This window comes from Ovis canadensis, chromosome X (genome assembly GCF_042477335.2).
Source record: "Ovis canadensis isolate MfBH-ARS-UI-01 breed Bighorn chromosome X, ARS-UI_OviCan_v2, whole genome shotgun sequence".
NCBI lineage: Eukaryota > Metazoa > Chordata > Mammalia > Artiodactyla > Bovidae > Ovis > Ovis canadensis.
The window spans coordinates 86593369-86609125 of NC_091727.1; the positions used below are offsets into that span (position 1 = coordinate 86593369).

The 15757-nt window shown below is 52.4% G+C and overlaps 2 protein-coding genes across 5 annotated transcripts in view; both read right to left on the reverse strand.

The window, feature by feature from the left end:
* The window catches only part of MTM1 (myotubularin 1), a 183024-nt gene that overhangs the window by 143310 nt on the left and 23957 nt on the right, over nt 1-15757 (reverse strand). The gene's annotated exons all lie outside the window — the stretch shown is intronic.
* MAMLD1 (mastermind like domain containing 1) overlaps nt 1560-15757 on the reverse strand; it is a 116813-nt gene continuing 102615 nt past the window's right edge. For all 4 annotated transcript variants that reach the window (XM_070290599.1, XM_070290600.1, XM_070290598.1 and 1 more), the window contains exons 4-6: nt 11105-11348; nt 4942-5026; nt 1560-3967 (exon numbers count right to left, since the gene is read on the reverse strand). In XM_070290599.1, coding sequence (XP_070146700.1) covers nt 4986-5026; nt 11105-11348 — 285 coding nt within the window. In that variant the 3' untranslated portion in view covers nt 1560-3967; nt 4942-4985. The remainder of the gene's footprint in view (nt 3968-4941; nt 5027-11104; nt 11349-15757) is intronic.

Below are 15757 nucleotides of genomic sequence, written 5' to 3' on the forward strand. Positions count from 1 at the left end.
CCAAATGCCCCAGTCAGGCCCTGAGGGGCAGCTGGGGCCTGCCTGGGGCCTGGCACCACTGAGGCACTTGAGTTAACACAGGGGGAACAGAGGCCAAGCCCCTGACATGGAGTCATGTTTGGAGCTGCGGGACACTCACAGGACGTTCCCATTCCCCAGATCTACGAGGAGTGCTCTGCAGGAAGCAGGAGGGGCTGTGTGAGCAGGCGGGTCAACCACTGGGGCTTTGGGCCCCTGACTGCTTCCACCATCCCTTTGGCCCACAGACTAGGGAGGTCTGCCTCTACCCCTGTGGATTTTTGCCCCCAGTAACAGCCATTGAGTGGTGCGTGGGGGCATCTCCTTAGATGCTTCTTAGAGCATTTTAGGCTCCACTGGACAGGACAGGACAGGCCTGCTGCATTGTACCTGCATTCCTCAGCCCCCAAAGTCATTCTGTTGGAACATCCTATACCTTGACGATGAGTAGGTCTTCTCCCTGCCAGTTATGGGGCTAAACGTGTGTATTCAATTTTGGTTACATGTGATCGCAGCTGGTGCTTCAGCTGCACTTTTACAGCACATAGTGTGTGCAAAGGGGTCCCCAACTAGCTTCCTCGCTGCCTTTGGGGAGATATGGTTCCATATGCAACCTCTGCCACCTATGCACCAAGTCTTGGCACCTTGTGGGAGAGGCACAGGTCCCATCTCTTTAGGATCTGCTTCAAAATGGGGCCACATTTCAGTGAAACTCTGTAGAAGCCACTTTCTTGCTGTGAGTGGTTTGCCCTAGTGTGAGGTGACAAGAGCACTTGTTTTCATGCAGTTTAAATTGGAAACAGCCTGCAGCCAAGATGCTGCCAGCAACTGCTGGTGGGGAGGGTGGGGAGAGGAGGAGGCCAAGCGGGGATTGGGCAGCAGATCAGGACTGATGGGTCGGGAGAAGCGGGGCCCAGAAACGGGGCACCGAGCTTGAAGGGGGCAAGATGGTGGCACACCTACTATGTCCCGTTGGCCCAACATCCCAGACCACCAGGCTCTACCCTCTGTAGTGCTCAGGAATATCAGGGTTGCCCTTAGTTTAGACCTTGGGGGAAGGGCAAGGGACAGGGAGGGGAAGGGTGGGAAGACCATTTTCTCCCGGGACCATGCCTTCACCAGGGTTTTCCTGGATCTCTGTGTGAAGTGATGGAATTTCAGTCTCCAGGTCCCTGCAACCTCCAGCCACCCTTTGTGGGTAACCCCTTACATGAGAGACATTGGATCTTGAATTGGCTGTCTCCCTCTCAGTGGAAAGAGGGTGGTGATGGGGAACTAGCTTCTCAACGCAAGCCTCCCCCTGCCCCCTGCCCCCAGTGCAGTTAGTCATCTTAGCGGCCTACACCATAAAGGATGTGCTTCTATGCTGTGATGTGAAAGGATCGCAGTGCAGGCTACACAAACTTCTTGCCCCTCTCCTCTCAGTGCCCAAGCATCCCAAGACAGGGAGCACCATCAGAAAGAACCAAAGACACCAGCAGGCTTAACTGACATGGGTTTGTAGACTCTGAATGCCCCCTGGGAAAATGAAAACACAGAGGTACTTTTCTCCTGTTTATTACAGAACGAAGAAAAAAAAACACTTGCTTGAAATAGATGCCAGATTTCAAATGCAGAGGCAAAATACCAAGTAGCAATTAAAATGTCATTACACAGAGTCTGGACATTGACAAAAGTTTACAGGACAGTGGGTGTGGGTTTTCTATAAGACACTTAAACATACGTGATGAAAACTGCAAATAGAAAACATCAGTGACAAAACCCAAATCAACTATTCATGTTTACAGACTCATTTTTTTCCCCAGACCACAGAGCCTTACATCAGAACAAATACTGAAAGGCCTTAAATCAGGAGCATCTTGCCTCCACCCTGCAAGGTGCCCGTTAGAGTAGTACAAACTGTGAGTGATAAAGGGTAGAACCCTCAGAGATGCCCAGCTCACAAACTCTCTTTGCTTCTCTCAAATATCCAGAACTCTCTGCTGCTGCTAAGTTACTTCAGTCGTGTCTGACTCTGTGTGACCCCATAGATGGCAGTCCACCAGGCTCCCCCGTCCCTGGGATTCTCCAAGCAAGAACACTGGAGTGGGTTGACATTTCCTTCTCCAATGCATGAAAGTGAAAAGTGAAAGGGAAGTCGCTCAGTCGTGTCAGACTCTTTGCGACCCCACAGACTGCAGACTACCAGGCTCCTCCATCCATAGGATTTGCCAGGCAAGAGTACTGGAGTGGGGTGCCATTGCCTTCTCTGCCAGAACTCTCTACCTCCTGGAAAATAATTCCTCTGCAGGCTACTTAATGATAAAATGGCTTGTGCTGTAACAGGCTCATCAGGAAAGAGCTAGAAGATGCTGCCAAGGTTTGCAAAAGACATTAAGAATCACACTGGGCGATAGAAGTTTTAGTGGAAACGGGAATAGATGGCCAAGTGAGTTTCTATTTGGCATTTGTCAGTTTGCACAACATCTCTTGGTCACATCCACCACTGCATCAAAAGCGCAAGCAACTCCGCCACCTGGTTTGATAAGGTATGGCTGGAGTGAACAACACAGTCTGCATATTTGAACAATGTAGAATACACACGGACAATGGCATAATAAACAACTCTGTTGAAACGAAAGCTGTCATCTTAATTACAAACTCACAAAACGCAGTATAAACACTTCTGTCATGAACGTTTAGGAAAACCATGTACAAAATTTTCAGATATGTACAGGTAGCTTGAAAAATCACCAGATTTCCATTTTGTCACAGGTAGAGAGAGGGATGGGTGTGGGCTGCCGCCCCTCAAATTGTAATGAGGCAATAAGCATGTGGCTGTGTGGGGCCAGTGGTAAATTTGCTATGGACTCACATCACTCCCCAGAGTGATGGCCACGTGGAGGTTTCTAGGGCATTTAAAGCTTGTCAGCATTCTGGGGGACGTGGCCCACACTCTGGGCCTTGGCACCCTTGTCAGCAGCCTGGTCTTCTACAGTGCCACTGATCAGCCTCAGGTTGCCCATCCAGTCTTCATCTGGGCTCTCGGTGGAATCCATCATGAAAGTGTCGAAATCCACTTCAGAACAGTCAGGAAGTGAAATAAGATCGTCCAGTGGGGACTGGGACGACGACTCAGATGGGCTCCCTGTTCTGTCACAGGGACTGGCCGGGGACTGGCCAGCAGCCACGATGGAGGGGGCAGCAGTGGCAGCCACAGAGCTTGGTGGCTCGATGGCCTGGATGGGACTCTCAGGCCCGAAGCTGACCATACTTTTCTGGAGGGACTTGGTGGCATGTGGTGTGGGCACGGGGCCCTGCACCGGGCTCTGCCTGACACTATTGTTGCCTAGCAGGCTGAAGCTGGGCTTGGCGGGCGCAGGACCCACCTTCTGGCTAGGTCTGCCTTCTAGGGCCACCCGACTAGGGGACACAACTGCCTGCTGCAAGGGAAACACTGGGGCTTCCAGGGAGGTTGTCACAAGGGCCTTGGCAAAGATGGCACTGCTATCATAATGCTGCTGCATGCCATGAGCTGCTTGGTTCAGGGGTGGCTCCCTCAAGACTGGGGTGTGCAGAGATGCTGCTGCCACCACCCAGGAAGTGCTGTGGAGTACGGTGGACACTCCTGACATATGCGGCTGTCTGAGATGGTGAGGACCCAGGGCCTGGCTGCCCAGGGGCCTGGCATAGAATCTAGGCAGGGGCACTCCTGCAGGCGCAGCCTTGGGTATCCCCATGTGCTGGTAGATGGAGCCGAGGCTGCCCAGGGGGTTGTGGCCCAATTGTGAGGGTGTGGGAAACGGGGGTCTGAAGCTGAAAATCTCCTGGCTTTGCTGCCTGATGGGTGAGGCCATTCCTGAACTCAGACTGCTATGAAGGAGCCCAGCTCTGGGTGGTATCATGCACTGGCTGGGTGGGGAGCTTGCCTTGGTCCGGCTACACTTAGAGATGACTTGATCTTGGATGGCTACCGAAAGAGAGAAGCAGGGGTCAGTTCCAAAGGTGTCTTCCACTTGGGCTGCAGTGGCCAGCAGGGAGCCACTGGCCCAGCACTGACCTCTCACCTCCTGCCCTTGGCTCCTACCGAGCATCCTCCTCTCCCCTTGTTCCTCCACCCTCAGCCTGGACTGCAGTTCTTGGGGGAAGCCCTCCTAGACTCCCTAGGTCTGTGCTCACAGCTCCCCTCCACCCAAGAGTAGATCACGTTGGACTGAAAATGCCCATAGATTTTAAGCTCCATGAACGGGGTCTGGGCCTGCTTTTATAAACCCCATACAATCCATACACAAGCTTGGTACCACCCATCCCCTGAAGGATGTCCACCTCTTGACAGTGGCCTGGAACTTGTCTGCCTGGTTCCTGCGGCTAAGGCACACCTGACATGCCACTCCAGCTTGAACAGGTGGGGGCATTCAGCTGGTATTAGGCCCGAAGGAAAAGGGGGTTTTGCAAGAGAATGGAGGAGTGATAGTGCTATGGCGCCACCAGGCTACAACGAAGATGCTGAACACTCATTGGAAGGCAAGCAGCCTCCTCCGAGCCCCAGGCAGGAATACCCCTATCCTGGCCCAATGTCACTACTGGCTGGGGACAACTGCTTAACACGTCTCCCAGGCTAGTTTGGCAGAGATCATCTGTAGTGTTTGGCTAACAGCTGTATCTTCAGCCAATCAATGTTGATTACATGGTTGAGTCAATCTCTTCAATCAAACAGTGATTTCAGAGTCATTAAGACTGGGCCTTCAATTGGGACTCTACTGACACTTTCCATGCGACAGATCCAACCAAGGTGCCATGGAAGTGCCTCACAGACCTACTCTCTTTTCATCAATGCTTTCCAGAATCATCTCAGTAATGGTTTATGCTGGAGGGAATTCTCCCCCAACCTCACACAGTTTCCACCACTCACCCCTTTGAGAACATGGACTTTTAACTGTTTACCTTGAAATTGACTCATCCGTTGGGCGATACGTGAACTGCGCTGTTCAGGGGTCATTGCCATAAGACCTGATCTCTGCTTCTCTCGCTAAGTAGAAGATGAAAAAGAAGTGTTAGATTCGGGCTACCAATAAATTCTAGCCTTGGTGTTGCTGTGTGGAGACTCAAGACGTGACTTTGGTGTAGCAGAAAGCATGAGTGAACACACCAACAGACACTCGCATGCATGCCCCACCCTCCCAAGCAAAACTCCACAGGTATGGATACAAGTAGGATTCGGCACCTGAGTTAAAAAGCAATTGAGACAGCATAGGATGGGGCGGAGACACAGAGCTAAACAGCAAGAGCATGGAGAGAAAAGGTTTAGGCATTCTCGATGTCATTCTGCTCGGGATAGGGCAGCAGTGAGATGCAGTCACCAAAGGAGGAAATGTGACATTAGGCTGCATTAATAGAAGCAGAGTATGTAGAAGGAGGGAGGTGACAGTCCTACACTCCTCTGCTTTGGCCAAACCATGTCGGCAGTGCTGACAAGAGTTTGGGCAGGCCAGTCTCAGGGAGACCCAAACTGGCTGCACCCAGAGGACACTAAGCAATGGGGCTTGGGCTCCCAAACACGTGGGCAAAGAATGGCTGAACCAACTGGGGATGTCAGGGGTGGGGCAGAGCAGCCTTTGGGCTATGTGGTGGTGGGTGCCCAGGGTGTCATGGGGAAAAGGGCCAAGGCTCGTTCTGGGTGGTCCTGTCATGAAGAGCAGGGGTGATCACTTGCTCACATGGATGCATTGCCCAACACCCAGAGGAGTCACTCATTCCCAGCTTCCCTTCACTTTCCTGATGGGCAGCAGCATGGGTGACGGGAACGGGCTTCTGATCTCCATCTCCAAGCTGGGTGGGCACAGAGAAGAGCCAAGCTTCAGGGCTGCAGTCCCAGCCCCAAGTCTGGGAGCGCCTCGAGAGGCCCACCACCAGAGAGCCAGCTGAGGGCCTGCAGAAGGCATAACTTGCCCCAAGACCCTCAGCCCTTTGGTGCCAGGCTGTGGCTGGGCCCTGGGTATGACTCAGAGTCCATTGCTCACCAACTGCCATTTCTCTCCCTTTCTGTGCTCCTCCGTGTGCCAACATCCAAGGCAGCCCCATCAGGGAGCACATCTCCCTGAGTTTACTTTGGAACTGCATCCCCCACACCCCTGCAGAGGCCAGAAGAAGACTTGACCAGACAACACAGGCTGCCCGGGTGGCCTGCTTCACCGCTCTTGGATGGCTAGCGTGTAAAGGGGCTGGGGCAGACGGCCGGTGCTTGGGAGAGTGCCCGGCTCCCAGGTCTGGCGGCAGTTCCCGGCCTCAGTTCCTGCCAAGGCAGAGGACGAACACGAACACGTGGCAGTGGGCGGACTACCTGGCGAGCGATTTCAGCATCCTGCCCTTAGCTTGCTTCCTGTCCAAGCTCTTGCCTCCCTTCCCCTGGGGCGGCCCTCTTCCTGCTAAAGCATGCCGTTGTTGCGGGGGCAGGACCCGAGGATCACAGGGGTCATAAGATCGCCAAGGCCATGCCGCTGGGAAGTCGGGGAGATGGGGGTTGGGGGGGTTGCTGGGCTCTGCCTGAGATGCTTAGGGTGGGCAGGCATTTCTGAAGGCAGCTCTCACCTCTGGTCTGCTCAGTCACCCTCCTACTGCGCCAGGAGATCCGGGCAGAAAATCTATAGCCCCAGCTTACTGATGTGACAGCTGAGGCTCACAGAGGGTCAGTGACGTGCTCCAGGCAACACGGCTGGGTAAGTGCAGTGTCTCCCAGCTGCAGGTCCAGTGCTTCCATCTCTCTAGCCTGCTGCTTCTGGGACCGGCTCCTGGGCCCTCTGTCTACACCAACTCTAATTCTGTCTACACCAACTCTAATTCCATCCCCACTGACTGCTCCATTAGGTTCACCAAATGACACAGTAGTACAGGGTGGGAGAGGGGCAGGTGGTGGCTACAGAGGGCGATGCAAGAAAAAGCAGGGAATGACAACGATGGGCCCAAGAGTCCAAAGGGAAGGAGATAGAGAGGAAGACACCCCCAGGGCCTGGGAAACCAGAGTGAAGGCGAGGCTGGGGCAGGGGTCAGAGTGGAGGAAGTGGGCAGTATCTGCCAGATGACAGAAATTGCTTCTTAAAGGGTTAGGGTTTCAGGGACAGTGGGATGTTGGCCAGCATTCATCCAAGGAAGGAGAAAAATCTGGCACATCTAGAGTTGAAGGGAAAGTCTAGTCGGGGCCACAGAAACTCCAAGTCCAAACAGAAGGGCTGATGCTGGCCATCCGGGGGTGTTGCTGTCAGGCAGGAACCTCTTCATGCCACTGGGGCATGGGGGGGCACCGCCAGCCTTCTGCTCCCCGCCTGGCCCCCGTCCCTGGCAGAGCAGCCAGAGCGTTCTCTCCAGGCCCCCCAGGAGGCGGCTTCCTTTGTTTTGCAGACAGAGGCCCCCATCCTTTGTTCTCAATCAGTGTGCTCCAAAGATAAGCCCCAAGAAAATAGTTGTTGCCTTTTGACACTGACAATTAGGATCGTTGGAAAATAGAGAAAACAGGAAATGACAAATGTTTTCAGTGACCCAGAGGAAGTGATGGCTGAAAGTGGCTGCTTAGTGACGGACACTCTGAAGGATGGTTACAGAGGAGCTCAGGCAATCACTGCTTTTCCTAGGACTGCGGGTGGTTGTCATGGCACTCGAGATTGCTGTACAGGTGATACCGACGGGGCAGTGGCAGCTGGGCTCTCTGGGAGCCTAGGTGTGCTTCCCCACGTTGTCCCCGGAAGGAAGGAAGTCTCCCAAAGAACGTGGGCCCAGGCTCCTCCTTCCATCCGGCCAAGGGACCACCCTCAGAGAGGCCTCAGCCAGGATGGTGATCCAGGAAGTCCTGGGACTGCTTTTCTAAGCTTCATGCTAAGGCCAAGGAAACTCTGGGGCTCACTTGAGGTGTAGCATTCCATCCAAGTGTGCTAGGCATAGGTGGAAGAGACAGGCGCAAGGCTGGCCCGAACCCCCCACTGCCTCCCAACACAGCAGAACCCAACACACAGCTACCCAGGGGCCAGGCCGCCCTGCGGGCCTCAGCCTTCAGCCACCACGGATGGGGGTCTCTTGTGAGCCCCCGAGCAGCACCTGATACAGCCTCTCTCCACTGCAGCCCATGCATGGTTTCATGACAGAGTCAACCCCTTCATAAGGCCATGGACACGTTAACTGGATGGGGGATGGGACAGAGGCAGAGGGTTGGCAAGACCCCTACATGGATGCCCACGCTGGCTTCCTGGGCTTCAGGTGGATTCAGCCTGAAATTACTTGGCCCATGATCCCCAGGAGGAGTGTGTTCTGACTGGGAAGGGCTTCCAAACGAATAGCTCTGACAGATGAGGGATGGAGTCTAGGGAGGAAAGGGGGGAAGGGAGAGAAAGGGAGAGGGAGGGAGGGAAGGGACAAAGTGAGGGGGGGTGAAGGAGGAGAAAAAAGGGCTGTGTGTGGGGTTTCTTTTTCCAGCATTGGGGCGCTCCTGCCTCCTCCCCAGAGCGCCACGCACAGAGCAGTCTGCAGGTAGCAGAAAACATGCAGCTCTGTGTTAGAGGCTCAAAGGTTAAGGAGCTCCAGTGTGTGGGCTGCTTTGTTCAATACTCCACTATGAAAAGTACCTTCTTTGGTAGCTTTTGGAAGCCAAATTTGGAAATGGCTCACTGACTCTTCTGACTTTTCCTTTGGAATGACAGGAAGACAGCATTCTGCATGGAGATCTGAGTTCTAGGGGCTCCCACAATGCCCCTGGAGGGGGACTTCTCAGAACTGTGGGCCATGAAGATGCTTCTACCCAAGCCCTGTTTGAACGGCATGGATGCTCTTAGGCTGACACTGTCCTCAGGCATCCTTCAGACACAACACAGGCTGTCCACAGTGAATGCAGGCCCGCTTCACCATGTCCTAACTCTCCCTCCTAACTCTTGGAGCCTGTGACTCAGCTTCTCTGGAGTGCCTCCAGATGGGAGTGCTGAGGGAACCCCAGAAGCCAAGGCAAAGGCAGGCCATACCTGTTGTTTCCGAAGGCCTTGGCTCCGTGCCCTTCCCTGCCCAGTGGGGGGATGGGGAAGGCAGCCTCACTGACTCTGGGGTCCCCAAAGCAAACTGCTAGATCCCGGGTGGGTAAAGAGGGTTTACCTGGTAGCCCAGTGAGCCCCCGTGTCAGTAAACTGACAAACACATCTTGTGGGTCTACCATGGGACCTAGTGGGTCTACCATGGGTGGGGCTCTGTACCAGCCCTGGGGTGGTACTGTGTGTGTCTACTCTCAGGAAGCTCACCATGGAGGGAGAAACCAACAAATAAATCAATCAAAGGAAATCACAACCTCAGAACAAAGTGAAGGGATGGGGAGGGGAGGCATGGCAGAAACCCGGGCTCAGGGCTTGGGGCCAGAGGGTCCATGGGGACATGCAGGTGCTAAGACAGGAGAAAGCTGAGGGTCTCTCTTTGGCCCTGGGGGCCCCTGGAGCAGGAGTCAGGGACCTCCCCTCAGTGATGGTGCTGTCCTTGGGTTGGATCCAATCTGCAGCTGCCATTAGTAACTTCACAAAAATCACTGCTGTTGAAAATGACCGCCAGAGAGCTGGAGGTCGCCTTTTCTCCTCTCCACTTTCTGTCTTTGCAGTTGACTTCTGACTCCAGGCATCTCTCCCGGAAGGGCCAGACTTCCATGCTGTGAGTGATCTGGCGGCAGAGGAAACAAATGTCTTTGCAGCTCGCCTCTCTTCTCTCCCGGAGGTGGGGGCCTGTGTCCTCCATCTCACAGAAAGTCTGGCCTTCCTGAGTCTGGGCTGAGCTGTAGGTCCTGTCCCTCCAAGCCTTCCCCACCACCCCACCCCAAGGCAGGCCCAACTTCCATAGCTTAATAGTGAGGATCTGAGGGCCAAGATTCTGCCCTGCCCTCCACTGTTGAGTGGAAGGGTTGGCTTTGAAGAGAGATAACATGCTGGGGAAAGGAGTTCGCAACATCAGCTCACTCGGATCTGTCGTTTTTTGCCTTCTGGGGACATGGAACACCAGGGTGGAACTCAGACACATCCTGAGTGGACGATGTCCCCATTTGTTTTTTGCTAATTCTCTTTCTTTGGCAGTCTTGTGCTGGACAAGCCGAAGAGCAGTGACTCTGACAGCATGTAGGAGAAGGGTTAAAAAAAAAAGAGAGAGAAATCGATAGCCCTTGAAAGGAAAGCACTGCTTGTTCCTGCAGGCCAAGGCCTGTGGGATGGGAGAACAAGGCCACACAGATAGAAGCAGCATTTCCATTAGAAGCCAGAATCCCAGAGGTCATTTCAGCTGGATGAGCATCCTCTGATCACTCTCTCTCAGCAAGTGCTCCTTTCTCTACTTTGCTCTGCAGAGAGGGCTGATGTCCTGCACATACTGATATGTCATGCACCAGAACAACTAGTTCATGAGCCAAACAAAAGTCTCTGCAACGTCTGCTCGGACATCATCTTGCTGTCATGACCACTAATGCAACTCCTTAGGATGAGTCAAGCCATTTCTTCCAGAATCTGGAGGACGATGCAAACTCACAGCCCTCTTGGCCAGGCCTGGCTTGGCTTTCTTCTGCCTGCCCTCCTCGAGTGGGGCCATCTGACTTCCCACTTCGTGAGGTGCACACGAATCTCAGGTGGGGTCAAAAAACACCTCGGGGTGTGGAGCCCCAGCAGATGGCTGCAGAGGCAGCTCCCAAGTGCCCGCCAGCTATGGTGTAGGCAGGCACCAGGCCGGGGGAGGTGGGGTGCGGGCCGAGATTTGTAGTTCCAAAGGCGTAGGCCCTGTCCGCCTACAGTTCACAATCTGGTCACAGGGACAGACAGGCAGGGAAGGAACTGGGGTGCTGGACGGCCAACAGCAGGGAGGGAGTGACTGTCCCCGGGGTGATGCCCACTTAGTCTCCCTCTGCTGGCTTGGGTGGTCTCTTTGCCAAAGACTGACTGGGATGCAGCAGAGAAAGCTCTGGACATCTCTCCGAGGTGCACAGAGCTTTATGGGCCGGGCTGTCACCTCCTCTGTTCCTCCAACAACACTGTGAAGCAGGTGGGCAGGCTGAGCAGGGGACTGTGCCCAGTTGACAGATGAGGAAAGCGAGGCTGGGAGGGGAGTGACTTACCAACAGCGTCGCAGCTAGGCAGTAGTGGAGCGGGCACCTGCCTCCAGGCCTTCGGATCCCAGCCGCCCCAGGGCGCTGCCTCTGAGGTGCTGTACGAGGAGGTGACTCGGGCCAGCTCATGAGCAAAGGAGCTGCTGGGCAGGAAGGACTCACTCCCCAGGGCCTGGCAGGACGGGGGCTGTCGCCCGAGGCTGACCTGGGGGGGCCTGGCTTCCCCAAGCTTGCAGGCTTTGTCTACATGAGTCTACAACAACCATTGAAGAGTCTGTCAGCGGCGTGGCCACAACTTGCCTCTGACTACTCCTGTCACTGCCCTGACCGCTTAGACGGGGGTCATCTGGGGCTTTGATTACACACACCAACTAGCCTGGGCCAACCAAACCCAGAAGCTCTGCGTTCTTAATTGTCTTGGGTCACAGACTCCTCTGAGAAGTCTCTTAAAAGCTATAGTCTCTCTCCACAGAAAAAGCACTTATGCTGGTGTCTCTCCCTTCCCAGCCCACCAACATTTTATATATAATTTCAGGGGTTTTCTGGACCACTTACTACCCATCCATGGGTCTCAGTTAAGGAGACTCTGCCTCTATCAGTCACTGTCTGGTTGGAAATGGGCATCAGGCTAGGTCAGATAGCTGGTTCATCAATGCCCAATCCCAATCTGTCCCCATGCTCTCCCCCTTAACAGAGCACACCATTCTACACTGGTCTGTAGGTACATGTGTGTACACGTGCTGAGTAAGGTGCACAACCAGGCAGTCAGGCAGGAATCTCCCAGCAGCCCTGAGCTGCAGCCCTCAGGCACTTCACCCTGCCGGGGCCCTGAGGATTAGGGACTTTTGTGTGGGTGGCCCCTCATAATGTTTTAGAAGACAGGGATTTCATCTGAATTGAACATCTGACCCCATTCTTTCAGCCAAAGGCAATTAAAACCCTCACACTTGATATCCATGTCAGAGGAGGCCGCAAGACTCCATGGAGGTGCTGAGGGAACCCCGACCTCCTGCTGAACACCTGGCCACGGGGTGCCCAAGATGACCAGGGGGAGCCCACCCTGAGGAGAAGCTCTTTGTATGTAAAGCAGCCTCTTCATTCACATGCTTTTCATACCTGAGCTTCGAGTGATCACCCGTGTCTTATCAAACATCCCAGTAGACAGGGAAATATTTATCTCCCGATCCTCAGCTAAAGAGATGGAGTCAATTCAGTAAACATGACTAACTGCCTACAGTGGGCAATTCTCTGTGATGGATGACAAGACACTAGATATTTGGATGCCTCATCTGAATTGAATTAATGGTAAAAACTGCCACCACTGAACTGATCAAGCATTTGCTAGGTACCAGGCACTAAACCAAGTGCTTTTGATCCTCAGTCTCACTCAACCCTTGAAACAGCTGTATGTGAGGCAGGAACAATTACTGTCCTTATTTTACAATGAGGACACAGAGGCCCAGAGAGGTTAATGAAGTTGCCCAAAGTCACACAGCTAGTAAGTAGTAGAGGAGGATGCAAATGCAGGTCTGCCTGGTTCTCAAGTCTACATGGAGTTTGGCACGGTGCATGCATGCGTGCATGTGTGTGTGTGATTAGCTTGTCATATGGAAAACAAGTCTGAAATGTAGATACTGTTCAAATGTGCCATTAAGAGAAGTACAGGCCAGGTTTTACGAGGGTGCCCCAGGGCAAAATTTTAAGAACGACTTAGGCTCAGATGGTAAAGAATCCACCTGCAATGTGGGAGACCTGGGTTTGATCCCTGGGTTGGGAAGATCTCCTGGAGGAGGGCATGGAGAATCTCCATTGCAGAGGAGACTGGTGGACTACAGTCCATGGGGTCACAAAGAGTCAGAAATGACTGAATGACTAAGCACAGCACACAAAGATGGGATTAGGAAGAAAATTGAACTATTTTGAGAGTTTTGGAGATGATACTCTTCTCCCCAAAGAAATACAAAACCAGAAAACCACATGGAATATGCTTAGCAACTGAACTCCGTACATGTGGGAGAGAAAATACCTTTGCCATTCTGACGACATACCCACCATGGAGGGCCCGGCACCCCTCCACTCGGGTGGGTTGCATCAGTGCAGAGCCAATCTCACTGACCACCTGCAGCTTTGCTAAATCAAGCTCCAATTTGTCCTTGAACCAAGGTCATCTGGGATATGAGCAGAAACGTTACTATCTACAATGGACTATTCTTTGTGCCTGCATACTGAGCACCTTGGTAATTTAAAACACTGTTTTATAGCTATGGAGGGGTTTTTGCAATCCTGATATGCAACTATTCCTAGAGGTCTCATTCCTCGCCCACCAGATGACGCCATAGTCGGAAAGCAACGAGCAGGGCTTATTTGCAGGGAATTGAAGCATTGTAAGCTTTTGCTTAGGAGTCCCTGGTAGCTTCATGTGACTGGTAGGATATTAGTGATGGGTCAAGAAGCAAGACCCCTCATCAGCAGGAACATACGCTCCCAGTGCCTTGGTAGTTCATGAGGCAGAAAAAAACCTGCCGATGGCACATGGAAATTACCATCAGCAGAAGATGCCCCAGCAGTGTGGGCAGTTCTGTTTCAACAACAGTTTGGAACAGGCCAGCAGCCACCCATTCATGTGGAGCAAAATGGGAGCAGGCACTTGGCAGACCAATGGGATCCTTGGTTAAAAAAAGAAAGATATAAACTAAATGAGATTCAGTCGAGACTCTGATTGACAAGGAGGTTTGTAGCTGATGTTCATGCATCTTCTCTATTTATTTCGACAAAGAAACCTCTGTCCCACACACCCTGTTATCAGGAGGCCCAGGTTCCAAGGAAAAGGTGGTAGGGATGTTTCAACTCCTAGAGATTTCCACACATAAGGTAAACCCATCTCTCTCTTAGGAATCACTGAAAATCTCAGAAAGCAGGTCAGTCGATAACTGGTGGACAATGATTTCTACCTCTTGGATTGGCTGGTTCCACGTGATTCCAAATTTCAGAGAATCAGATGAATAGTGTCTGATGCTGGTGCCCAGTTTCACAGAGCTCACACCCACTGGGCTTCCCATGCTATAGAACATGCTAGAGAACCTGCTGGAAAAAGGTTGTCTCTGGCTCTCTCCAATGGCTTGCAGATACTTACAGCCCCAAGCACATCCTGTAAGCTCTGTTATTAGGGTTCATTGTCCCAGGGCTTCCCATCTTCTTGGCAGCCAGGTCTCCCGCCCCACTGTGTCCTGTACTCTATGTCCTGTACTCTAATCTCCAGTCATACCTATCTCCTTGGAGCTCCCCAGACAGGCTGCCACATGCATTCAGCCCTCTGTGCTCATGGTCCTTAGGGGTCCTGCATGTCTTTGGAGATCCACCCTGAGAATTCTGCCTCTCCTTTGGAGAAGAAAATGGCAGCCCACTCCGGTAATCTTGCCTGGAGAATCCTCATGGACAAGGAGCCTGGGCTACAGTTCATGGGGTCGCATAAAGTCAGACAGGACTGAGCAACTAACACTTTTTGGCCCAGCGCTTATGGCTGAACACCTCTGACTGACTGAACATCCTTGTTGTGCCAGTTCAGTTCAGTTCAGTCGCTTAGTCGTGTCTGACTCCTTACGACCCCATGAATCGCAGCACGCCAGGCCTCTCTGTCCATCACCAACTCCTGGAGTTCACTCAGACTCACGTCCATCGAGTCAGTGATGCCATCCAGCCATCTCATCCTCTGTCATCCCCTTCTCCTCTTGCCCCCAATCCCTCCCAGCATCAGAGTCTTTTCCAATGAGTCAACTCTTCACATGAGGTGGCCAAAGTATTGGAGTTTCAGCTTTAGCATCATTCCCTCCAAAGAAATCCCAGGGCTGATCTTCTTCAGAATGGACTGGTTGGATCTCCTTGCAGTCCAAGGGACTCTCAAGAGTCTTCTCCAACACCACAGTTCAAAAGCATCAATTCTTAGGCACTCAGCTTTCTTCACAGTCCAATTCTCACATCCATACATGATCACTGGAGAAACCATAGCCTTGACTAGACGGATCTTTGTTGGCAAAGTAATGTCTCTGCTTTTGAATATGTTATCTAGGTTGGTCATAACTTTTCTTCCAAGGAGTAAGCGTCTTTTAATTTCATGGCTGCAGTCACCATCTGCAGTGATTTTGGAGCCCCCCAAAAATGAAGTCTGACACTGTTTCCACTGTTTCCCCATCTATTTCCTATGAAACGATGGGACCAGATGCCATGATCTTTGTTTTCTGAATGTTGAGGTTTAAACCAACTTTTTCATTCTCCTCTTTCACTTTCATCAAGAGGCTTTTTAGCTCCTCTTCACTTTCCGCCATAAGGGTGGTGTCATCTGCATATCTGAGGTTATTGATATTTCTTCCGGCAATCTTGATTCCAGCTTGTGCTTCTCCCAGCCCAGCGTTTCTCGTGATGTACTCTGCATATAAATTAAATAAGCAGGGTGACAATATACAGCCTCGACATACTCCTTTTCCTATTTGGAACCAGTCTGTTGTTCCATGTCCAGTTCTAACTGTTGCTTCCTGAGCTGCATACAGGTTTCTCAAGAGGCAGGTCAGGTAGTCTGGTATTCTCATCTCTTTCAGAATTTTCCACAGTTTATTGTGATCCACAGTCAAAGGCTTTGGCATAGTCAATAAAGCAGAAATAGATGTT